We start from the raw sequence: 25855 nt of genomic DNA, 5'->3' as shown, positions 1-25855 counted from the left end.
CCTATAGAACAGGGATGGCAAGAGTTCTTTACTCCCAGAGATGTCGTGACGATTAAATGAGTTGATATGTGCAAAGCGCTTAGAACAGTACCTGGCGTGAGTTAAAAGCTATATGAGTGTTTATTGTTTTAATTGTCTTTTGGCTTATTTCACCCCCCAAAACATACCCAAAACACTAGAAAATTGCACTAAAATGTGCATATAAGGATATTCATTGCAAAGTTGTTTAGAATAGCCAAAAAAAAAAGGCTGGGCACAGTGGCTCACGCCTGTAATCCCAGCACTTTGGGAGGCCGAGGCGGGCAGATCACGAGGTCAGGAGTTCGAGACCAGGACCAGCCTGACCAGCATGGTGAAACCCCATCTCTATGAAAAATACAAAAATTAGCTGGGCGTGGTGGCAGGCGCCTGTAATCCCAGCTACTTGGGAGGCTGAGGCAGGAAAATCACTTGAAACTGGGAGGCGGAGCTTGCAGTGAGCCAAGATCGTGCGACTGCACTCCAGCCTGGGCAATAGAGAGAGACTCTATCTCAAAAAAAAAAAAAAAAAAAAAGAAAAAAGAAAAAAAAGAAACTAGATGTCCACAGATAGAGAACTGAATAAACAGTTCATACAGTGGAATACTAGGTAAACATCATAAATGATGATGCACATGTCAGTTTAGTGATTTGGAAAGACATCCATGCCATATATATATATATATATAAATATTTTTGTTTTGTTTTGTTTTGTTTTGTTTTTCGAGATGAAGTCTTGAAAAAATACACCCAGGCTAGGGTGCAGTGCTGCAATCTCAGCTCACTGCAACCTCTGCCCCCTGGATTCAAGCAATTCTCCTGCCTCAGCCTCCCGAGTAGCTGGGACTACAGCTGTGCACCACCACGTCCGGCTAATTTTTTTGTATTTTTAGTAGAGACAGGTTTTCACCATGTTGGCCAGGCTGGTCTTGAACTCCTGACCTCAAGTAATCTGCCCACCTCAACCTCCTAAAGTGCTGGGATTACAGGTGTGAGCCACCACACCTGGACACCAAGCCATATTTTTAAGAAAATTATTTAAAAACAATTTATGTATTGTTATCCCATTAATTTTCTTTTCTTTTCTTTTCTTTTTTTTGAGATGGAGTTTTGCTCTTGTTGCCCAGGCTGGAGTGCAATGGCGCGATCTTGGCTCACTGCAACCTCTGCCTCCCGCGTTCAAGCGATTCTCCTGCCTCAGCCTTCCTGAGTAGCTGAGATTACAGGCGTGTGCCACCACACCTGGCTAATTTTGTAAGTTTAGTAGAGACAGGGTTTCCCCATGTTGGTTAGGCTGGTCTCGAGCTCCTGACCTCAGGTGATCCACCCGCCTCGGCCTCCCAAAGTGCTGGGATTACAGGCGTGAGCCATTGCGCCCGGCCTTAATTTTCATTTTCATTTTTTAAATGTTTTGTAGAGACAGGGTCTCATTTTTGTTGCCCAGGCTGGTCTTGAACTCCGGCCTCAATAAATCCTCCTGTATTGGCCTCTCAAAGAGCAGGGGTTGAGCCACCTTGCGTGGCCATATTTTTTATTCTTTCAGAACTAGGGTCTTGTTCTGTTACCCAGGCTGGAGTGCAGTGGTGCAGCTACAGCTTACTGCAGACTTGAACTCCTGGCCTCAAGTGATCCTCCCACATCAGCCTCCCAAGGTGCTGGGGTTACGGACATGAGCCAACACACCTGGCAATTTTGTTTTCCTGTACTTAGATATATTAATAGAAAAAGGCTGGAAGGATGAATCCAAACAGATAAGGCTATCTCTCTCCTAATGGTGGGACTAGTCAGTGTTTTTAAAACTTTTTTTTTTTGAGACAAAGTCTTGTTCTGTCGCTCAGGCTGGAGTGCAGTGGAGAGTGATCTCGGCTCACTGCAACCTCCACCTCCTGGGTTCAAGTGATTCTGCTGCCACAGCCTCCTGAGTAGCTGGGACTACAGGCGTCTGCCACCGCACCCGGCTAATTTTTGTATTTTTCATAGAGATGAGGTTTCGCCATGTTGGCCAGGCTGGTCTCGAACTTCTGACTTCAAGCGATCCGCCCACCTTGGCCTCCCAAAGTGCCGGGATTACAGGCATGTGCCATCACGCCCAGCCTCCTAAAACATTTTTTTTTTTTTTTTTTGCTTCTCTGTATTTTCTAGTTTGCCTCACTACCTATGCATTTCTTGAAAAGTAAGATCTGGGTGACATCACATTGTTTCTGGTGATCTGATTTAATCGTAGAGAAACCAGAGAATTAAATGGTTAGTGTGCCTGTCCCTTAGACCAGGGTCACGAACTGGGAAGAATGAGATTTTCTGCTGTTAGCAAGCTAACAAGTTAGCCTGCTATAATTTCTTTTCATGTTTTTTTTTTTTTTTTTTTGAGACAGTCTTGCTCTGTTGCCCAGGCTGGAGTGCAATGGCATAATCTCAACTCACTGCAGCCTCTGCCTCCCGAGTTCCAGCGATTCTCTTGCCTCGGCCTCCCGAGTAGCTGGGATTACAGGTGCCAGACACCGTGCCAGGATAGTTTTTGTATTTTTAGTAGAAATGGGGTTTCACCATGTTGGCCAAGCTGGTCTCGAACTCCTGACCTCTTGATCCCCCAACCTCGGCCTCCCAAAGTGCTAGGATTATAGGTGTGAGCCACCGTGCCTGGCCGCCCGCCACAATTTCATGGATGTGAGCTAAAATAAAGACAGGAGACTCTGGGGCCAGAGACAAGACAAAGGATGTTTATTAGTCACAGCAAAGCAGTAGCCAGAGTGTCTGCAATTGTGCTGCTTTCCTCAGAATCACTTCCCACAGGGTGACAGGAAGAGGCTCTAGGTGACATGAGGACAGAAGGGCTTACGTTACAGCAGCGGAGCTCTGAGCCCGGGAACCGGGATCTTCTGTCATCATTGAAGCTAATCTGCCCTTTGCTCTGGAGGGAGACATGATCTCTATCTTCCAAGGCTATTCATCCTATGAAAGAGAGTCTGAATCAAAGGTAGCCAGTGGTGACGGGGAGAAACATAAGTAGAGTGAGAATTCCGTGTGGGGAATTGTGTCCCGACAACCAGAGCCTCTCACGGGGAATGTGCAGGGAGCTACCTGGGACTTTGTTAAACTGCAGGTTCTGATACCGTAGGTCTGGTTTGCAGGGAGGACCTGAGGATCCACTAGCAAGGGAGCTTCTTTTTAAAACATTTTGTTAATTTTTTTGAGGGAGTCTTGCTCTGTTGCCCAGGCAGGAGTGCAGTGGCGTGATCTTGGCTCACTGCAGCCTCAACTTCCCAGGCTCAGGCTATCCTCCCACCTCAGCTTCCCACGCAGCTAAGACTATAGGCATGCGCCACCACACCTGGCCGGCCAAAATGTTTATTATTTTTTAGAAACAGAGTCTCGCTCTGTCACCCAGGCTGGAGTGCAGTGGTGTAACCATAGCTCACTGTAACCTTGAGCTCCTGGGCTCAGTTGATCCTCCTGCTTTAGCCTCCTGAGTGGCTGGGAGGGCCAACTATTTTTTTTTTTTTTTTTGTAGAGACGGATTCTGGCTCTGTTGCCCATGCTGCTCTCTAACGCACGGCCTCAAGTTATCTTCCCACTTCAGCCTTCCAATGTGCTGGGACTACAGGCACGAGCCGCTGTGCACACCCAACAAGAGAGTTTCTAACGAGCCCCGTCATGCTGGTTCTTCTGGTCCCAGGACCACATTTTGTGCAGTGCAGCCTTAGGCTCTGGTCCTCAACGGCACGGCGTGGGCAGGAGCTGCAGGCAGAGGCTGTGGAGTGGAGCCCGGAAGCACGGCTCTGGGACGGTGGAAGGAGGCACATGCCTGTCCAGTGACAGTCAGAGGGGATGTCAGTGGTGTCAGAGGCCCAGCTTAGACCATGGACAAACACGCAGTGTGGCCAGGAGGTCTGAGATAATGGGGGCCCTCGGGAGCCCGGGTGGTGGAGGTTTCTACCTCCCCAGGCACCTCCTCCCCTTCTGGCCACAATTCCCAGGAACGCTTCTCTCTTCCAAAACCACTCCTTCCATTCCACTGACCCCACGGACAAGCCCCATTGGTCTATCTCCTCCCATTGCTGCCTTGATCTATCTCCTCCCATTGTTGTTGACCCCTGGGGGGTGTGGCTTGGTTCCCACCTGCTGAGGTCTTAGATACTGCAGTGCAGTAATTAAAAGCAGGATCTTTGGAACCAGCTAGCCTGGGTGTGACATCCCAGCGTCTCCTCTTACTCCTGGCGTGACCCTGGGCAAGTCACTTTCCCAGTCTGTGCCCATTTCCTTGGATGTGATGGGAACTATAGCATCTCGCACCTCAAACATTGTCGAGGAGCTGAAACAAAGTCATGTATGTTCAATGGCCAACACCTGCCTGGGCAGAGGAGATGCCACAGACACAGGAACTGTTAGTGTCATTCTGGCAGCAACACGCAGAGAACTGCATATTTAGCAGTTGCTTGATCTAGATTTCCTAAAAGACAATTGGAGACCTCAGAGCAATTCTCTTAGGAATTGTGTAATTCTAGCAATCACCTCCTCTCTAAGCCTCAGTTGCAAAATGGAAATAATTTCTACTGCAAAGGGAGCAAATGAGATAGAAGAAGTTATATATAAACTATAAAATGCCATAAGATATTATAGCTACAATTAAAGGTGCAGGCAAGACACAGGACACACGGCATGAAAATATAACACAGGCCAGGGTGGCGGCTCACGCCTGTAATCCCAGCACTTTGGGAGGCCGAGAGGGGTGGATCAGCTGAGGTCAGGAGTTCGAGACCAGCCTGGCCAACATGGTGAAACACCGTCTCTACTAAAATACAAAAATTAGCCAGCCATGGTGGCAGATGCCCGTAATCCCAGCTACTCGGGAGGCTGAGGCAGGAGAATCACTTGAACCCAGGAGGCGGAGGTTGCAGTGAGCCGAGATCACACCATTGCCCTCCAGCCTGGGTGACAGAGTGAGACACCACCTCAAGAAAAACCAAACAAAAAACAACCCATAATGCAAATAGCTGCACACAACTCCTGGTATGAGCATAGCAAGTGGGCCCCATCATTCTTCCCCCATCAGCTTTACTGATGTAAAATTGACAAAAATAACGAAGCTGAAGGGGCCCATTCAGTGTTTTTTTTTTTTTTTTTTTTTGAGACAGAATCTTTCTCTATCACCCAGGGTAGAGTGCACTGCTGTCATCTCTGCTCACTGCAACCTCCACCTCCTGGGTTCAAGCCATTCTCCTGCCTCAGCCCCCCCAAGTAGCAGGGATTACAGGCGCCCGCTGCCACACCTGGCTAAGTTTGTAAGTTTGTATTTTTAGTAGAGATGGGGTTTCACCATATTGGCTGTTGGTTAGGCTGGTCTCGAACTCTTGACCTCAAGTGATCTGCCCGCCTCAGCTTCCCAAAGTGTTGGGATGACAGGCGTGAGCCACTGCACCTGGCCAGGGGCCCATTCGGTCTTATCTGGCTCTTAACTGCCCCCGCAGTGACCTCAACCCTGTAGGCCACAGCATTGCTTCTGGAAGTGCACGCAGAGGCCCCTGAGCATTGGCAGTGTGTGTCTTGGGTAACGCAGTTTCTTACGACAGTGTTGGGTGTTGGGCTTTCCAGCCCTCAGGTTAAGGGTGAGACAGCTCACTGAGAACCGTGACTGAGGGAAGAGGCCGACTGTATTAGTCAGTTATTGCTGCGTAACAAGGTTACCTCCAAATGTAGTGGCTTTAAACAACGTTATTATATCAGTTTCTGTGGGGCAGGAGTCTGGGTGCCTCTTGGCCGGATGTCTCTGGCTTGGGGTCTCTCACAGAGGGAGGCACCTCAAGGCTCAACTGGGCTCCACCTGCTTCCAAGCGCACTCATGTGGCTGGTAGCAGGACTCAGGTCCAGCATGCTGTTGGGCGGAGACATCATTTCTTTCCGGAGGGCACCTTTCCTCAGGCAGCCCACACAACACTGCAGCTGGCTTTCCCCAGAGCAAGATCCCTGAGAGAGAGAGAGAGATACAGAGAGATAAAGAGATAAAGGTGGTGACTCACACCTGTAATTCCAGCAATTTGGGAGGTGGAGGCAGGAGGATTGCCTGAGCCCAGGAGTTTGAGACCAGCTTGGGCAACATGGTGAGACCGTGTCTCTACAAAAAAATACAAAACTTAGCCAGGTGTGGTGGTGTGTGTCTGTGGTCTCAGCTACTCAGGAGACTGAGGTGGGAGGATCACCTGAGCCTGGAGAGGTTGAGCCTGCAGTGAGCTGTGACCACGCCACTGAGCTCCCGTCTGGGCAACAGAGTGAGACTGTGTCTCAAAAAAAAGACAAAAAGTAAAAAGTGTGTCACATGGAAACCAGAGCCTCCCCCATTCCCTCTTTCTCTCTCTTTCTCTGTCTCTTGCTAATAAATAGACTCTATTTTTGTATTTTTGAGACAGAGTTTCACTCTGTCGCCCAGGCTGGAGTGCAGTGGCAGGATCACGGCTCACTGCAGCCTCGAACTGCAGGCTGATGATCCTCCCATCTCAGCCTCCCGAGTAATTGGGACTCCAGGCACATGTTGCCATGCACAGCTAATTTTTTTATTTTTTGTAGAGACAGGGTCTCACTATGTTGCCCAGGCTGGTCTTGAACTCCTGGACTCAAGTGGTTCTCATGCCTCAGCCTCCCGAAGTGTTGGGATTACAGGCGTGAGCCACCACACGCGGCCTTGGTACCTTATTATTAACTCAAGTCCATAATTTACATGAGGGTTCACTCTTGGTGTACATTGTAAGGGTCTGGACAACTGTATAACGACATGTAACTCCCATCTTGGTCTCATACGGAATAGTCTCATTGCCCTAAATATCCCTGTCTCCACCTACCCATTGCTTCTCTTCCTCCTCCTGAACGCAATCTCTTTTTGTAACTTCCTCTTGGAAGTGACATCCCATCACTTTTGCCATATTCTGTTCACTAGAAAGAGCCAACAGGTTCAACCCGCATTCAAGAGACGAGCATGAATACCAGGAGGCAGAGATCCTTGGGGGCCATTTACCACGCCAACCGCACAAAGGCGGCCACATCCCTGAGCTTGTCTTCCTGTGGGGCCCACAGTGGATGTTCACGAGGCTCACGCAGGAGCGCCTTGTTCCTGAGTCTCAAACCACTACCTGTGTGTGTACGAAGCATCTCGGTGCCAGGAAACCCAGAGTCTTCTCGTGCTGGGGGTCTTCTATTCTGAGTTGGTCATGTGGGCACATTCTAGCTACGTGACTAGCTTTAAAGGTGGAAACTCAGGTGCCACCAAAACCAGGTGCAAATCGTAACCCCAAATGTTATTACTGAACAGTGCTGAAGGTTGCCACACTCTGCTCCAAAACAACTCACGGGCCCATGATTACAGAGCATTGTTTGTCTTTATGGATTCCATAGCAATGGCCAAGGGTCTGTAGTCTTGGGGATAAGCATGTAGTCAATTCAGGTCAATTGAGATGCACTCAAGCCCTGTGAGCCACTCCCATGACCGTTGGTCAGAGGCTTTTAAAAATATATATCTTTTTTTTTGAGACAGGGTCTTGCTCTGTCACCCAGGCTGATTGTGCAGTGGCACAATCTTGGCTCACTGCAACCTCTGCCTCCCAGGCTCAAGCGATCCTCCTACCTCAGGCTCCCAAGTAGCTGGGACTACTTGGGATAATTTTTGTATATTTTGTAGAGATGGGGTTTTGCTATGTTGCCTAGGCTGGTCTCTTAACTCCTGGACTTGAGCAATCCACTTGCCTCAGCCTCCCGAAGTGCTGGGATTACAGGCATGAGCCACGGCGCCTCACCAAAAATGAATCATTCTTGATAGGTCATTGGATGGGGTATAAAACATTTAAAAAGTGAAAATTAAAAGGAATCATTCTTCATTTGGAAGGCAATGGACAAACCTGTTCTACTTGTCGTCGCTTAGGGAATCACTCTATATTCTACACAGACTCTGGATTGGCCGGGCACAGTGGCTCATGCCTGTAATCCCAGCACTTTGGAAGGCTGAGGCGGGCCGATCCCTTGAGCTCAGGAGTTTGAGACTAGCCTGGGAAACATGACAAAATCCCATCTCTACCAAAAAATACAAAAATTAGCCAGTCATAGTGGTGTGCGCCTGTAGTCCCAGCTACTCAGGAAGCTGAAGGGGGAGGATCGTTTGAGCTTACGGGGTGGAGGTTGCGGTAAGCCTAGATCATGCCACTGCACTCCAGCCTCTGTGACAGAACCAGACCCTGTCTCAAAGAGAGGAGAGAGAGAGACAGAGACATTCTGGATACATTCTTTTTCTTTCTTTCTCTTTCTTTTCCTTCCTTCCTTCCTTTCCTTCCTTTCCCTTTCTTTCTTTCCTTCCTTCCTTCCTTTCTTTTTTTTTTTGCTGGAATCTCGCTTTGTTGACCAGGCTGGAGTGCAAGTGGCGTGATCTCAGCTCACGGCAGCCTCTGCCTCCCAGGTTCAAGTGATTCTCCCACCTTAGCCTCCCAAGTAGCTGGGACTACAGGTGCGTGCCACCATGCTGGTTAATTTTTGTATTATCAGTAGAGACAGGGTTTCACCATGTTGGCTAGGCTGGTTTCAAACTCCTGACCTTAAGTGATCCTCCTGCCTTGGCCTCCCAAAGTGCTGGGATTACAGGCATGAGCCACTGCACCCAGCCAGATTCTGGATAGACTCTGTAACAATCTGTTTAGCTCATGCGTCCTGTTGGGCTGCCCTGCCCCGCTCCACGTTCTAGGTCTCTGTAGCCATCAAACACTGCATTCACCTGGCTGCTGGGATGTCCTGCCCCGCTCCACGTTCTAGGTCTCTGTAGCCATCAAACACTGTATTCGCCTGGCTGCTACGATTAGTCCAGTGATGGACATATGACCCCTGCCAGGCCAGAGACCTTCTTGGGATTGATACGGACACTGGATAGGGACAGAGGAGTAACTCTCTTTTCCTTACAAAATTATAAGGATGTCAGTGGCTGTCTTTGTCATCCTGTGATGAGAACCTGCCTGAACATAAAGCTGATATGGAGGAGGCAGAGGTGAAATATGGAGAGAGACATTTTGATGACACAGTGTGACCTCCTGGATCCAGCCATGACTGAAGCCACAGGCAACCCTGGACTGATGGCTTTATAAGTCAACCATTCCAGCTAGGCGTGGTAGCTCACGCCTGTAAATCCCAGCACTTTGGGAGTCCGAGGTGAGTGGATCACTTGAGGTCAGGAGTTCTAGACCAGCCTGGCCAACATGGTGAAACCCCATCTCTACTAAAACTACAAAAATTAGCTGGGCGTGGTGGCACATGCCTGTAATCCCAGCTACTCAGGAGGCTGAGACAGGAGAATTACTTGAACCCAGAAGGCGGAGGTTGTGGTGAGCCAAGATGGTGCTTTGCACTCCAGCCTGGGTGACAAGAGTGAAACTCCGTCTCAAAAAAAAAAAAAAAAAGAAAAGAAAAAAAAAGTCAACCATTCCCCTTGGTCTGTAAGGCGGTTTTCACTGTGGTTCGTTTCTTGCCCTGAAGGAGTCCTCACTGCTACAGCCTGGGTGTGAGGAAGATTTGCAACCTTTGAACCCAAGGTGTTCTGAGTTGAAGCTACTTGTGTGTTCCGGGAACCTTCACCCCACCTGCTTTCTATCATTATACGTTAAGCACCGGCCTTCAGGGCCCGGGCTTCCTTCCTGCTCCACTCTCTCCTGCTCCGGGCCCCCGTCATTTGTTCTCTGTGTGTGAATTCTATCTCTTGGCCAGCCACTGAAGCCAGATTTCGTTTGTGAAGCTGACCCTTCCAGGAGGTAAGGTCTACACCATTACTCGGGACAGTCTCTCTAGCAGACATGTGGCCACATCAACCTGAAATACCACTGATGAAAACTCGTAAATAGTTTGTTTCCTGGGTGCCAGGCGCCATGCTAGATGCCTCATTGCACTTGATTCTCACAGCACTAAGGTAGGAATTTGCAGTCCGGTTTTCAGATGAGGAAACTAAGGCTCAGAGAGGTGAAGCAATCTGCCAGGGGCCACAATGCTAGCATGTGGTGGGAAAGAGATGAATTCAGCTCTGGTGTCAAAGCTCACCATCTTAGCTACTTTCCCAGAATGTTACCTCACGGCTGGGAGATGACCACAGCCCCCGCCCCTGCCCCTCACCGCCATGGAAGGTGCTGCTAAGCGACCGTCTCAGCCCAGTGCACTCTCACACTCCTCTGTGCCCCAGGCCCCAGCCACTGTGGTAGACCCGGAGGGCACATGAGATGCCAGCCCCGTGGCTGCCCTTGTTCTGTCTCTGCCTTTAATACCCTGCGGCACAAGCGAGGTCCTGTGACTGGCACTGGAGTATTTCCTGCCCCTTCCTCTCCATGGAGAGCAGAGGACAGGCCTGGCCTCAGCACAGCGAGGGCCGTTCCTGTCTGCTCACCATTCTCCATGGCAGGAGAGGACTCTTCCAAACATCTCTTCAGTATATTTTGACAGGGTGCAAGGGCAAATGTGGAAACTGTAACTGGCCTTTTAAGGAAGGGTCAGAAGAGGGCTGCTGTGCCAGCCCAGGGCTAGCAGGGACCACGATGCCCACTTAACTTTTTTTTTCTTTTTTCAGACAGAGTCTTGCTCTGTTGCCCAGGGTGGAGTGCAGTGGTGCCATCTTGGCTCTGCCACCTCCGCCTCCTGGGTTCAAGCGATTCTCCTGCCTCGGCCTCCTGAGGAGCTGGGACTACAGGCATCTGCAACCATACCTGGTTAATTCTGTACTTTTACCAGAGACAGGGTTTCACCATATTAGCCAGGCTGGTCTCGAATGCCCGACCTCAGATGATCCACCCGCCCCAGCCTCCCAGTGTTGGGATAATAGGCCTGAGCCACTGCGCCCAGCCATTTTCACTTAACTTTCAAATGAGCATTCTGTGATGTCTGTATCGGCTTTAACTTCTCCTGTGTACAGTGTACATTCATTTTTTGTCTACCCAAAACACTGTAAGCTCTTGAAGGTCAGGAATCTGATCTTAGCCCTCCATGCTGTCCCTCTCAGACCCACGGTGTTGCTGAGGTAGCTGAGGCTTCCCCAGAGACCACCCTTTTCCTTTGGACCTTTCAGCTAGAAATGCCAGGAGACACACACACACACACACACACACACACACACACAGCTAGAAATGCCAGGACACACACACACACACACAGCTAGAAATGCCAGGACACACACACACACACACACACACACAGAGCTAGAAATGCCAGGACACACACACACACACACACACACAGCTAGAAATGCCAGGACACACACACACACACACACACACACACAGCTAGAAATGCCAGGACACACACACACACACACACACACAGCTAGAAATGCCAGGACACACACACGAACACACACACACACACACACACACACACACAGGACCAGCCCTCGGCCAATGCCTTTGGGGAGTATAAATACCCCAGCTTCCTCACCCTCAGGTGGGATAATTCTAGAAGTGGGTTTCCCTGTGGAATTAAGCCCAGTATGAAAGCTGGCCTAATAGTCCCTGGAAGGGGGGCCAGACACAGTGGCTCATGCCTGTAATGTTGTGGGAGGCCAAGGTGGGAGGACTGCTTGAGGCCAGGAGTTCGAGACCAGCCTGGGCAACATAGTGAGACTGCCCCCCTCTCCAATCTCTACAAAAAATTTTAAAAATTAGCCAGGCGTGGTAGCACTCGCCTATAGTCCCTGCTACTTAGGGGGCTGAGGCGGGAGGATCATCTGAGCCCATGAGGTGGAGTGCAGTGAGAGCTATGATTTCGCCAGTGGCACTCCAGCCTGGGCAACAGAGCTATGATTTCGCCAGTGGCACTCCAGCCTGGGCAACAGAGCGGGATCCTGTCTAAAAAGAAAAGTCCCAGGATCGGCCGTCTTCCCTTGTCTGTGTCACCCTCTACTCATCCTTTCTTCACCTCCCAGATCATCTACTTGCATTTGAACCCTCGTCTCAGGGGCTGCTTCTGCGAGAGCACAAACGACGACAGCATGTGGCCCTCACTCACTGGCTACTTGTGGTGGGGAGGAATGTGTATTTAGGAGACGCAGCGTAGCGAGGCTTTTTATAATGGAGGATTAGGAGGACCATGTTTATAAAAGCAGCAGTATTCCTCTTGGGACTTCCCATGGTCACTTCCCAGGGATGGAGTTCTGGAGCCCACTTATTTGAGGCCATATAAAGGCAGGCCATGCATTTAATTAAAACAGAAAAAGGCTCCAAGAGGTTCAGGGCATCGTCCTCGGGCCAACAGAAGCAGGTACCGTGTGAGGAGTTTCACCATGACATTGAGACTTAAGAGGTAAATCATCTACACGCTTTCTTTTCTTTTTGGGGCAGATTATAGACATCTAGCTGTGGTGAGAAATTAAGTAACAGAGATGCTTATTTAAGAAAAAGGAAATTCTGAAAAGAACTCTGTTCACTAAATTGCTTATGTTCTCAAGGCACTGTGGCTCTCCTGGGCAACTGAGGGCAGCTTGGTGATGGGAGAGTCGGCGTCGTCCGTGTACCGAACGTCTGTTTCCTTCAGATACGGGTCTCATTTCCTTTTATGATGATGGTTTTTAACGCATAAACTTGTGGTGAGGAGGAATTATAAGTTTGTGAGTGTCGTGGGTAGATTTTCACTCCAGCAGAGTAGGAGCTAAGTCAGAGTGTAGAAGCTTTGGGGTAAGGTTGCCTTCAAAACAGAGATTGGGGCACTCGGCTTTTGACGTGGGCTGCCTGTGGCTGGAGCTGCCATCTTTGTCCGAGAGGTAGGGGAAGTTCTCAGGGGCCTCCTCGGCATTGGGGTCGGTGTGGAAGCCCTTGAGGGCCTCGGGGTCAGGGTGGAAGCCCTTGAGGGCATTGGGGTCGGGGTGGACGCCCTTGAGGGCCTCGGGGTCGGCGTGGAAGCCCTTGAGGGCCAAGCACCGGTACCGCTTTCTCCGGTTCAGTTTATAGATGCGAATCCTTTCCTTCTCTGCCTCCGGGTCAGCAAGAATTCCATCCCAACGCAGACTTTCGTTGATCCGATTCGCAAGGTTCTCTATTTCGGCAAAGTCGGGGAGGCTGACGGTGGAGGAGTCAGAAGGGAGGTGCTTGTTTTCCACTTTGCTCTGTCTGTGCTCTGGTTTTGGGCCACGGTCTTTGCAAGGACTTAAGATGTCATGAAAGGAGGAAGAAAGCAGCTGGCTCTTCAGGCTCTGACTCTGATGTTTATCTGCTGAGTAGATGAGCAGGTTAGTGTTTGTGGCAATGTCTGCCCTTGGCCTGCTGGGGATGGTGCCAAAATCACCCAAGATGGAAGAGGAGGATGGGGGCCCCTCCGTACCCAGGGCTCAGGCTGCCAAGCCCACCAGCCTCGTGCCCACCTGCCTGTGTGATTTTGCTGAAATCATTTCAGGGCAGGAGGAACCATTCATCGAGCACACAGTCTGAGCCAGGCCATCTGGGTAAAGGCGATCGGCCCTATTCTTCGGGTGAGGAAACCGAAGCTCCAAAAGCTTCAGGAACTTGCCAATGTCATGAGCGAGTGGCAGAGCTGGGACCTGAGTGCAGGCTGGGCCCCTAATGCCCCATTCTTTCCACTGGGCCGTGCTGCCCCCATCCATCCTCGCCATGTGCTCACCACGGCCATTCCCAGGTCTGGGAGTCTGTGACTCTACCCTAGTCTAGACACTTTATGATGGAAGCAACGGAAAACAACAGAAAAGCTTCCTAAATTTGACTGATGAAAGCAGTATTATGCCAAGCCAGAAATACTTCTGCTGTATGGCTTGTACTGATTTTTTTTTAACATCAATAGCACTTCAGAATTATTTAACATGCACATAAAATGCTACAAATTGTGGTTCTTTCATCAGCTCGTCCTTTTATTTTAGGGGAGAGAGAAAGAAATCATCTTTTGACATTTCCCTCTCTTGCTATGCCCTGGAAACTATCTGGTGCCCCCTGCTGACGGTATGAGGCACATGTCACTGTAATTTCTACAGTGAAAAGCTACGCCAAAAGGACAATGAACTGCCAAATTTCTTTTTGCAGATACACACAGGGTTTTTTTTTTTTTTTGAGACTGAGTCTCACTCTGCCACCCAGGCTGGAGCACAGTGGCACAATCTTAGCTCACTGCAACCTCCGCCTCTCAGGTTCAAGCAATTCTAGGTGCCTGCCACCATGCCCAGCTAATTTTTGTATTTTCAGTAGAGACGGGGTTTCACCATGTTGGCCAGGCTGGTCTTGAATTCCCAAAGTGCTGGGATTACAGGCGTGAGCCATGTGCCCAGCCACATAGGACTTCTTGACCTGAACTGCAGAATTTTCTTGCCTTTGTATTACGCCTGAGAAGTACTTATCATCTTCCCATCGCTCCCTTCCCACACTGCACGGTCCATATGGGCGAGGCTGCCACTCTGCCTCCTGCTTGCCTTGGTGCCAGCTCTGCCACAGAGGGCCAGGCCCCAGAACTGGAGCTTAGAGCCCTCTCCCAGACAGCCAAAGCCACTGAGGTGGACCACACGGGCGACAGTGGCCTCACAGCACTCATGGGCACCTGCATTCTCTGTCACTGCTGTGCTCTCTCTCCTCAAAGTGGGTGCTCAGTCCCTTTGTCAAGAAATCTAGGGGTTCTACAAGAAGAGCTTGGTGAGATGTAGGGACTGGGGTTTATGGCAGGTAGGGTATGTGTGTTTGTGAAGGTGTCCCTGAGAGAGACTGCAATTCCTGCCTGCATATGACTACACACGTGAATGTATAACGTATTAACAGTCTGTGTCTGTGTGTGTAGATTATGAATGTGTGTGCATGACAGGGATCTGTGCTTTAGTTTTCTTGTTTGTTTGTTTTTTTAACAGACAGAGTCTTGCTTGTTGCCCAGGCTGGAGTGCAATGGTGCGATCATAGCTCACTGCAGCCTGGAAGTCCTGGGTTCAAGTGATCCTCCCACCTCGGCCTCCCAAAGTGCTCAGATTACAGGTGTGAGCCACTGTGTCCCGCCCTTTAGTTTCACTGTTGGTGTTACATTGATAGAAGGTGGGGGGAGTGGTTGAGGGGGTCCCCCGCCCTTTAGTTTCACTGTGGGTGTTACACTGATATGAAGCGGGGAGTGGTTGAGGGTGTCAGGGATTATCGGAGGATGTCACAGTGACTGGTGTCATGGGGTTTGTGCAGTCCAAGGCTGCCCCTTGGTGGGTGCGAGGGGGAGCCCATGCAGCGAGGACCTTTAATACGTCTGTGGGTGTGGGTGTCTACCGCGCATCCAGAGGCAGGCAGCCTTAACGCAAGAGGGTGTGAGGAGGGGAGGCAGGAGTCTGCCCTTCTCTGTGCATGAGAGTGAGGGCCTTTCATGTGGCATCAATGTGTTTGGGGTGGGGAAAGTGTCTTGTGAGGAGGGCCTCTGTGGGGAAGGTGCAGACGTTTAAGATTGCCAGTTTTGGCTGAGGGATTAGGAAGTTGAGAGGGTGTCTTTGTGTGGGGCTGGAAGGCTCTTAGGAATGGTGGATATCTGTAGGGGGTCTCTGTGTGGGGCTAAGGGACCGCAGAGTTGGTGGATGGTCTCCATGGGTGGGGCTGGGGCATCAACGTGCTGCTGACGGGCATGTGTGGGGAGCAGGAGGACCTCGGTCCGGGACCACTGAGCTTCTGTTTCCGGTCTGAAGGGTCTCCTGGTAAATGGGGGGGGGGTCCCCAAAGAGTCTCCAGGGAACCGGAGCTGACGCAGCCGGGCTAGCTGCTCCTCTTACCGTCCCCCTTGCCAGACCCCTTGGTCTTCTTCTTCCTTTTTTTCTTCTTCTTCACCTTCCGTTTGGCCAGCTCGGAGGCGCCGCCTGTGATGGGGGGCAGTCTAGACTCCCGCGGGCCCGCGGCGCCGCCCTCCCGCTCCTCCTCCACGCCGTCGTTGTCCTTGTACCCCAATGTCCCCGCCCCACCGCGGCGGTCCATCCGCCCGCTGGGCTGCAACCCAACCCGCCCCGGGGGCGCCCGAGGCCCGCTGCCGACTAGTCGGCAACTCAGCGCGGACCGCCAGGCCAGGGCCACGCGTCTCCATGGCGACCACCTCTGCTGCGCCTGCGCAGTCAGGACGCTTCCGCCCGGTGCCCCCACGGACCGCGGTGTGCGCATGCGTGCTTCCGTCTTTTGGCGACCTTGCACACAGCGGTGTGCGCATGCGTGCTTCTGTCGGGGACCTCGGAACATAGCGGTGTGCGCATGCGTACATCTGTCGGCGTGCTAGGTACGCAGCGGTGCGCGCATGCGTGCTTCCATCTGTTGGCGATACCAGTACAGCGATGTGCGCATGCGTGCTTCTGTCTGCGGCGACCACCGCGCATAGAAGTGTGCGCATGCGTGCGTCTGTCGGAAACCTCCGCACACAGAGGTGTGCGCATGCGTGCTTCTGTCGGGGACCGCGGCGCACGGTGGTTCGCCCATGCTTGCTTTTGTCTGTTGGAATCTGCACAGTTGACCGCAGGAAGGGGAGGGTGGGCAGAGAGATTTTAAATCCCTGGGCTGACACTCATCTTGTCCAGTCCTGTGCCTCGATCCTCCTGCCTTGGCCTCCCATCCCCACGCCTGGCTAAGAGTTTTGATTTTTGGTTTCAGGCTGGTCTTGAACTCGTGGGCTCCATCGATCTTCCCGCCTCGGCCTCCTAGATCGCTGGGATCACAGGCATGAGCCTCCGTGCTCGGCCTCCTGTACCTTTTTAAATGCTGTGTATTCTCCCCTCAATTTTTATTGCCTGAGTTTCAGCCTCGTACATCTATCCTGGACTCTCAAAGCCAATGTGTCCAAAACAAACTTACTTCTCCATGGTTTTCCACTTCAGTGAACAAAACCGCTGGACTAGCCGGAAACCTGGTGGGCTTCCGTGTCCCCCACCCTCTCCCTTGTCCCTTATCCAGGCTGGGGCCGACTGCCGTGTCTGGCACTGGGACTTCTGGGTCCTCTCCTGAATGGTCTCTGCTTTCAAACCTTCCCCACGAACTCTTTATCAGCACAGCTGCTAGAACAAACTTTTAAAAACAACCAAACCGTTCACTCTCTTGCTAAAAGTCTCCAGTGATGAAAAACAAAACATAAAAAGCCAAAAAGTCCTCCAGTGCTTCCTCATCACAATTTACATCAAGATCTAAACTCTTGTGGGGCTCTGTGAGGGGCTGATACCCGTAGTCCCAACACTTTGGGAGGTCAAGGTGGGTGGATCGCTTGAGCCCAGCCTGGGCAACGTAGTGAGACCCCATCTCTACAAAAAATTAACCAGCTGCGCTGAGGGGCACTTGTGGAGGAACTTGAGCCTGCAGTGAGCTGAGATCGCACCACTGCTGTCCAGCCTGGGTAACAAAGCAAGACTTTCTCTCTCTCTTTTTTTTTTTTTTTTGGAGACAGAGCCTTCCTCTGTTGTCCAGGCTGGAGTGCAGTGGCATGAATGCGACTCACTGCAACCTCTGCCTCTCAGGTTCAAGTGATTCTTCTGCCTCAGCCTCCCTAGTAGGTAGGACTACAGGTGTGTGCCACCACGCCTGGCTGATTTTTTTTTTGTGTGTGTGTTTTTAGTAGAGACGGGGTGTCACCATATTGGCCAGGCTGGTGTCGAACACCTGACCTTGTGATCCGCCTACCTCGGCCTCCCAAAGCGCTGGGATTACAGGCTTGAGCCACCACGCCCGGCCTCTGTCTCTTAAAAAAAAATAAAAAAGTGTGGCTTACAAGGCCTGGTATGATGCGTCACCTGCTTTTCTTTCTAGGTTTACCCTCCACAGATTGTATTATCTGAAAATGGCTGCAGAGGCTGGGCACGGTGGCTCACGCCTATAATCCCAGCACTTTGGGAGGCCGAGGCGGGCGGATCAATTGAGGTCAGGAGTTTGAGACCAGCCTGGCCAACATGGAGAAACCCCGTCTCTACTAAAAATACAAAAATTAGCCGGGCATGGTGGTGGGTGCATGTAACCCCAGCTATTTGAGAGGCTGAGGCAGGAGAATCACTTGAACCCAGCAGGTAGAGGTTGCAGTGAGCTGAAATTGCATCACTGCACTCCAGCCTGGCTGACAGGGCAAGGCTCCATCTCAAAATAAAATAAAATGATAAAATAAAATAAAACTGCTGTGCTCCAGCCTGGGTGACAGAGCAAGACTCCATCTCAAAATAAAATAAAATGATAAAATAAAACTGGCTGCAGTAATATCTCTTGTCCCACATACTCTTCAAGAATCTTGCCATTCCCATGGCAAGACGCAGAGTCTCATTCCGCTCTCCTTCAATTTAAGGGGTTTGTTGACTCGCTTGTAACCAATAGTATGTGGCAGAAGTGCCTCCGTGTGACTTCTCAGGCTAGGTCCTAAAGGGAATGCAGCATCCATCCATCTTCTTAGCCCATGACGTGCTTGCTGTAGAGTCCTGAGCACCCCAGCGAGAAGTCTGAGGACCCCAAGGCTGTCACACCTTGATAAATCCCCACCTAGTCCACATGGAGAGCCTCTAAGATGTATGGAGAGAAAGATGCCTCAGCTCCTCCAGCCCCCACTTTTCCCATCCAGCTATCGTCCCGCAGCAGCAGCAGGAGAGACCCCAGGCCAGCCCCAAGCAGACAAGCCTTTCCTGAATTCCTGACCCAAAGAAGCTGTGAGAGAAAATACGGTGGTTGTAGTTATTTAAGTTACGAAGGTTTGGAGTGATGTGTTATGCAACAGTAGATAACCGAATGTGTCTTTTTAAAAAGATATGGAATGGTATTATAATTTATTAATTATATAATTAATTATATAATTTATTTAATTATAAATTTAATTATAAATTTAATTATAATTATAAAAATATATTTATAATTATAAAATTATAAAATTATAATTATAATTATAAAATTAAATTATAAATTTAATTATATAATTTATTTAATTTCAACTTTTATTTTAGATTCGGGGGGTACATGTGCAAGTTTGTTACATGAGTACCTTGAGTGATGGTACATGACTCATGAGTACAATGTACATAAGTACATTGAGGTTTGGGGTATGGATGATCCCGTCACCCAGGTGGTGAGTACAGCACCCAACAGGTAGTTTCTCAGTCCACATCTTCCAGCCCCTCCTCCCTCTAGTAGCCCCCATTACCCATTGAAAAATCAGCCTTTGATTTTAGCCATTCTAGTGGGTAAGAAGTTGTATTTCTCTGTGGTTTTGAATTGAATTCCCTTGGTGATTAACGAAGTCAAGCACTCTTGAAAGTGCTTTCTGGTCATTTGTATATATATATATATATATTTTTTTTTGAGATGGAATCTTGCTGTGTGGCCCAGGCTTCCATGCAGTGGCACAATCTCCACTCGATGCAGCCTCCGCCTTCTGGGTTCAATCAATTCTCCTCCCTCAGCCTCCTGAGTAGTTGGCATTACAGGCATGCACCACCACACCTGGCTAATTTTTGTATTTTTAGTAGAGACGGGGTTTCACCATATTGGCCAGGCTGCTCTCAAATTCCTGACCTCAGGTGATCCACCCGCCTCGGCCTCCCAAAGTGCTGAGATTACAGGTGTGAGCCACTGCGCCCGGCCTGTCATTTGTATATCTTTAAGTGTCTTTTGAAGTCTTTTGGCCATTCTGTAATGTGGTTGTTTATTGTTGATTTGTTGTTTGTTGTTGATGTCTTTGCACAACTTGAATATAAGTGTTTTGTCAGCTTTATGACTGCAAAGATTTTTTTTCCAGGTCTGTAACTTATCCATTTTCTGCATGTGGTGTCTTTGGATAAGCAGAAATTTGAAATTCTGATAAAGAATTTTTTTCAATTTTCAATTCATTTGATCAGTTTTTTCTTTTTGTATTGTGTCCAAGGACGCTTTGCCTGCCCCATATTGCAAAGACAGTGTGCTGTGCTATCTTCTAGAAGCTTTATAGTTCTGGTTTTAGGTTAGGTTCATGATCTACTTCAAATTTATTATTATTATTATTTTTTGAGATGGAGTTTCGCTCTTGTCACCCAGGCTGGAGTGCAGTGGTGTGATCTCAGCTCACTGCAACCTCTGCCTCCCCGATTTAAGCAATTCTCCTGCCTCAGCCACCAAGTAGCTGGGATTACAGGCATGCACAAACATGCCAGGCTAATTTTGTATTTTTAGTAGAGGCAGGGTTTTACCACATTGGCCAGGCTGGGCTTGAACTCCTGACCTCAAGTGATCCGCCCACCTCGGCCTCCCGGAGTGCTGGGATTATAGGTGTGAGCCACCGCACCTGGCCTACCTCAAATTGATTTTGTGAATAAAGTCATATATAGGAGTCACATTTATTTTTTCCCAAATGGATTTCCAGTTTTTCCAGGAACTTCCATTGAAAAGACATTCCTTTTCCCATTGACTTGACTTGGTACTTTTCATTATGATTTTTAAAAATTTTTTTGGGATGGAGTTTCACTCTGTGGCCCAGGCTGGAGTGCAGTGGTATGATCTCGTCTCACTGCAACCTCCACTTCCCAGGTTCAAGTGGTTCTTCTGCCTCAGCCTCCTGAGTAGCTGGCACTACAGGTGCGTGCCACCATACCTGGCTAATTTTTTTTTTTTTATTTTTAGTAGAGATGGGGCTTCACCATGTTGGCCAGGCTGGTCTCAAACTCCTGACCTCAAGTGATCCACCTGCCTCAGCCTCCCAAAGTGCTGGGATTACAGGCGTGAGTCACCACAGCTGGTCATTTCTGATTTTCTTTTCTTTTCTTTTCTTTTTTTGAGACAGGGTCTCACTGTTTTGCCCAAGCGGGTCTCAAATCTCTGGGCTCAAGTGATCCTCCTACCTTGGCCTCCCAAAGCATTGGGATTACAGGCATGAGCCACCATACCCAGCCTGACTTGGTATTTTTGTAGAAAATGAGTTAACTATGTTTTTGTCAATCTATTTCTGGACTCTGTTTTGTTCTGTTGTTCTGTCTATCCTTTGATCAATACCACATCATCTTGACTTATCATCTTGTATCTTTATGGTAAATCATTTTTAAAAAAAAATAAAAATAAAAAATAGAGATGGATTATCAGTATGTTCCCCAGGCTGGTCTCAAACTCCTGAGCTCACGTTGTCCTCCCGCCTTTGCCTTCCAAAATGCTGGGGTTACAGGCGTGAGCCGCCGTGCCCGGCCCATGGTAAATCTTGATGTCACGTAGTGTAAGTCTTCCAACTGTGTTATTTTTTAAGATTGTTTGGACGATTCTAGAGCCGTTGCTTTTCCATATACATTTTCAAATCTTCTGGTTTACTTCTTAAAATCCCCTCTGAGATTTTGATGGGGATTGCATCAAATCTATAAATCTGTCAGTACTGAGTAAGTGACAGTCATTGGTGTGTGCGGACGCATTGCTCTATAAGGGTTCCTTCTGTTAGTAGGACTTGTGTCCTCGGTCTTCCCATCCCCTGGCAAGCTCCCTGATGTGTCCAGCACAGCTCGGCATGCAGAGTGTGCGGTATCTGCCTCTTGCCTGTCTGCTTTTGTCCTTAGAAGCTAAGTGAAATACAAATGGCAGAAGGCCTTCGTGGAAATGACCAGCTACCATCGGTCTCTCTGGGGTTTGCATTTCAGATGCCCTTTCATGCTCACCCTGGTACTTGCAGACAGGTGCTTGGAAAGGCTGGCTGCCCTCCTGCCCGTCTTCCCTCTCAGCTGGTCCTTCTTGCCTCAATGCTTAGCTGGCAGGAGACAGTTTGATCATTTCTCTTCTGATTTTAGTGAAGGTTGTGTCGAGGTTATTTTGAGCCAGCCAGTGAGCTATGAAAGAGAAAAGTCACCTCAAGCAAAGGGATGCATTTTATGAATGCATTTCATAAATAATCATAAAAAGGCCATGCAAGGAAAGCTAATCTAAATGTTTACAGGTATTTTAATTGTGCATCATTCCGTTTGGTCTCCTTTGCAGTCTCTGTCTCCTCACTGACCCATCCCTTCTCAGCCCACTACAGTTGTAGTTCTGGCACCATTGTGCTATCAAAGCCGCTTTACAACATCACCACTGTCCTTCCAAGTCATTGAACGTCACCACTGTCCTTCCAAGTCATCAAATGTCACCACTGTCCTTCCAAGTCATCGAACGTCACCACTGTCCTTCCAAGTCATCGAACGTCACCACTGTCCTTCCAAGTCATTGAACGTCACCACTGTCCTTCCAAGTCATCAAAGGTCACCACTGTCCTTCCAAGTCATCGAGCGTCACCAGTGTCCTTCCGAGTCATCGAGTCCAGTGGACAACGTTTGTCCTTGTTGTCCCTGACCTGCCAGCAACATTTGACACTCCTGACCACTCTTTCCTTCTTGAAATGTTGTATCTGCCCGGCTTTTGGGACACCATCCTCGTGATTCTCGGCCATTCCGCCTCCTTTGCACATAAACCTTCCCTTCTGAAGGGAATGCTGAGAAGCCTCTGAATGTTGGTGTTTTCCGAGCTTGGCCTAAGGACTCTGTTCTTGAAGCTCTGTCTGTATATTAAGGTATTCTCTTCTACATTCACAGCTGCAATCATGTCCTACATGCTGATGACTTCTAATTTTCTATCGTTAGCCAACAGCCCATCTATCCAACATCCAACCCAGTCTTCCATCTTGCTCGCACATCCCTGGTACAGGGACTGTTGGCTGCTGTGTTGGTTGTTGTGTTTGTTTGAGTTCCCCCAAATGCAAACTCTAAGACTAGGAATTGAGTGCAGAGTTTATCTGGGAGAGGGTCTTAGGAAACACGGGTGGAGGAGTGGACAAGTGAGACAGGGAAGGCAGGACAGTTAATAAAGTTTTCATTATCCTGCCAGCTACCTCTGTGCGCAACCACAGCTCAGTCCTCTGGGAGGACTCTGGGAGGCGGTGCCAAAACATGCCAGTGATCCCAAGTGAGGGGCAACGAAGCTTCTCAGAAGCTGGGTGTCACCCACCACCTCTCAGAAGCTGACCACCACCTCTCAGAAGCTGACCACCACCTCTCAGAAGCTGGGTATCACCCACCACCTCTCAGAAGCTGGGTATCACCCACCACCTCTCAGAAGCTGGGTATCATCCACCACCTCTCAGAAGCTGGGTATCACCCACCACCTCTCAGAAGCTGGGTGTCACCCACCGCCCCTCAGAAGCTGGGTATCACCTCTCAGAAGCTGGGCATTATCCACCACCTCTCAGAAGCTGGGTATTATCCACCACCTCTCAGAAAATGTGGCTTCTAGAGGCACTAACTCTGTAGCACTTCTGGCTTCTTCTGCGTGGGCCAAAAATGCAAGTGGAGAAAAGCCTCAGGCAGAGCCACAGGTGTCTGGAGGAAGAAGCTTTCTGCAGGTAGAGGGGAATGGCAGGGGATGGAGGTGGAGAAGACATTGTCAGCTGCAATTGCCCACCCAACCTTTGCCCCCTTCCTGCGGAGCTCTGATCTTGTTCTGGTCCCTGTGCCCACCTACTGCCGCCCCGTATCTTCACAAGAGAATCCTGATTGACTAGAGTCATTATGGTCATCCCATTCTCTTTGTCAATGATATGTTTGAGAAATAACCTGTTACCCAATCCTGGCCAATGAGAGTTGAAGATCATCTACCTGAGGCTCCAGGGAAAGGTTTGCTCCTTCATCAAAGGGAGGAGCAGACATGCTCCTCTTCTGCTGCTGGGCACGGTCGGCCATGGATGTGTTGCCTGGGTCTGTGGCAAACATCTCGCTACAGTGACAGGAGCTAGTTGGAAGGCAGAGCCAGTGTCCTGAGGATGGCAGGATCTCTGAGAACCCCAGTCCTTAAGATATACCCAAGCTTGGCACCAACTGAATGTTTAAGAAAAAAAAAAGACACACCCAAGTGAAATTCTTGCATATGGGCACCAGGAGCCATCAAAAATGTTCATATCAGCAAAGCTCATAGTAGCAAAAAGCTGGAACCACTCAGTGATATAGTCACACATGGAATATTATACATCAGCGAAAGGATGATCTATGCCCCCACAACACGGATGAACCTTGGAAACAATATTAAATTTAAAAAGGGGCCAGGCACGGTGGCTCATGCCTGTAATCCTAGCACTTTGGGAGGTCGAGGCAGATGGATTGCCTGAGCTCAGGAGTTCGAGGCCAGCCTGGGCAACATGGTGAAACCCCATTTCTACTAAAATAGAAAAACTTAGCTGGGCATGGCAGCGTATGCCTATAATCAGCTGCTCAGGAGGCTGAGGCAGGAGAATTGCTTGAACCCAGGAGGGGGAGGTTGCAGTGAGCGGAGACTGTGCCACTGCACTCCAGGCTGGGTGACAGTGCGATACTCCATCTCTAAAAAAGAAAAAAAAAAAAGGAAGTCTGTTTAACATAAATGTATTTATGATACAATGATATTTTACAGTGCAACAAAAAGTGTAAACTGTAGGGCAGGGACAGTGGTGACCTCTTGGTGGGGGCCGGGGAGTCGGGGAAGGGAGGGGTGCACAGGACGATGAGACGGTTGGTTGTTTGACTTCTTGGTTTGGATAGTGGGTTCATGCTTGTTTAAGGAAAAGATAAAGAAAGAAAAAAACCTGGATCTTTTTTTCGTTGAGGCCCAGGCTGGAGTGGAGTGGCGCCATGTCGGCTCACTGCAGCCTCCGCCTCCTGGGTTCAAGTGATTCTCCTGCCTCAGCCTCCCAAGTAGTGGAGTGCCATGATTGCACCACTGCTGTACTCCAGCCTGGGTGACAGAGTGAGACCCTGTCTCAAAAAAAAAAAAAAAAAAAAAAAGAAGGTTACCAATACAATCAGGGGCAATGTCGTTCAAGATTTGGAAATGGGCAAAAGAGAATGCTGGGTGTCCTTTCTGTGGAATGCCAGGTGTTGCCCTCCTAACTCTTGGGGATTATGATTCTATGGGGTGCACCTTTACTTACCTTTCTAATAACTAGGCTATTTTACAACTCCATAGGGATAAAAGCTAAGCTGTAAAAAAACTTACAGTAATGCAAGTGATTCTTACCTACAAGAATACAAATGAATTTTGTCTGGCAAAGATACAATTGATTTCTATCCTGGAGAAAAGATAATCTCAAAACATTACATTTTATTGTACTGTAGGATATTATGGGTATTAACCACTTTGCATCTATTAGCAACTTCATTTCAGCATTTCTCTAATATATTTGGCCTTGGACAACATGGGTTTGAACTGTGTGGGTTCACTTACATGTGGATTTTTTCAATACATATATTGGAAAATTTTTTGGAGATTTGTAGCAATTTGAAAAAACTAGAAGATGAACTGCTTAGCCTGGAAATATTGTAAAAAGGAAGAAAAAGGTAGGTCATGAATGCATAAAATATATGTAGCACTAGTGTATTATTTTGAGAGATAGGGTCTTGCTCTGTTGCCCAGGCTAGGGTGCAATGGTACAATCACTCACTGCAGCTTCCAACTCCTGAGGTCAAGCTGTCCTCCTGCTTCAGCCTCCCAGGTAGCTGGGACTACAGTTGCAGGCCACCACACCTGGCTAATTTTTACGTCTTTTATTTTATTTTATTTTTGTAGAGACAGGGTCTCACTATGTTGAGACTCCATCTCAAAAAAAGAAAAAACAAAGGGAAAGAACTCAGCGATATTGTCACACATGGGATGTCAAATATCAGCAAAAGAATGAACAGTGCCCCCACGACATGGGTACCAGGAGCTGTCAAGAATAGTTCCTATCAAGGAAAATTCTAGAAAATTTTCTCTACAAGAGACAGAGTCTTGCTATGTTTCTCAGGCTGGTCTTGAACACCGGGCCTGAAGCAATCCTCCTGCCTTGGCCTCCCAAAGCACTAGGATTATAGGCATGAACCACTGCACCTAGCCCAATACTAGTTTTTTAAAATCATTTACCACCATAAAATATACATACATCTACTTTAAAAAGTTAAAATGTATCAAAACTT

The 25855-nt window shown here is 49.0% G+C and overlaps 1 protein-coding gene and 1 long non-coding RNA gene across 2 annotated transcripts; both read right to left on the bottom strand.

The window, feature by feature from the left end:
* Positions 1 to 2714: 2714 nt before the first annotated feature.
* On the bottom strand, positions 2715 to 11789 carry LOC129527982 (uncharacterized). The gene is made up of 2 exons (XR_008673098.2): positions 6849 to 11789; positions 2715 to 2967 (listed from the first exon to the last, which is right to left on the bottom strand). It is a non-coding gene; the product is annotated as an uncharacterized lncRNA (long non-coding RNA).
* A 385-nt stretch (positions 11790 to 12174) lies between these two features.
* Positions 12175 to 16053, bottom strand: LIAT1 (ligand of ATE1). The gene is given in 3 exon segments (XM_004058203.5): positions 12175 to 13215; positions 15734 to 15996; positions 15998 to 16053. Coding segments are annotated over 3 exon segments (882 nt in total). The 5' UTR covers positions 16039 to 16053; the 3' UTR covers positions 12175 to 12637.
* Positions 16054 to 25855: the final 9802 nt, after the last annotated feature.

This window comes from Gorilla gorilla, chromosome 19 (assembly GCF_029281585.2).
Source record: "Gorilla gorilla gorilla isolate KB3781 chromosome 19, NHGRI_mGorGor1-v2.1_pri, whole genome shotgun sequence".
In the NCBI taxonomy this organism is placed as follows: Eukaryota; Metazoa; Chordata; class Mammalia; order Primates; family Hominidae; genus Gorilla; species Gorilla gorilla.
This window is presented reverse-complemented; position numbering and strand designations above follow the sequence as displayed.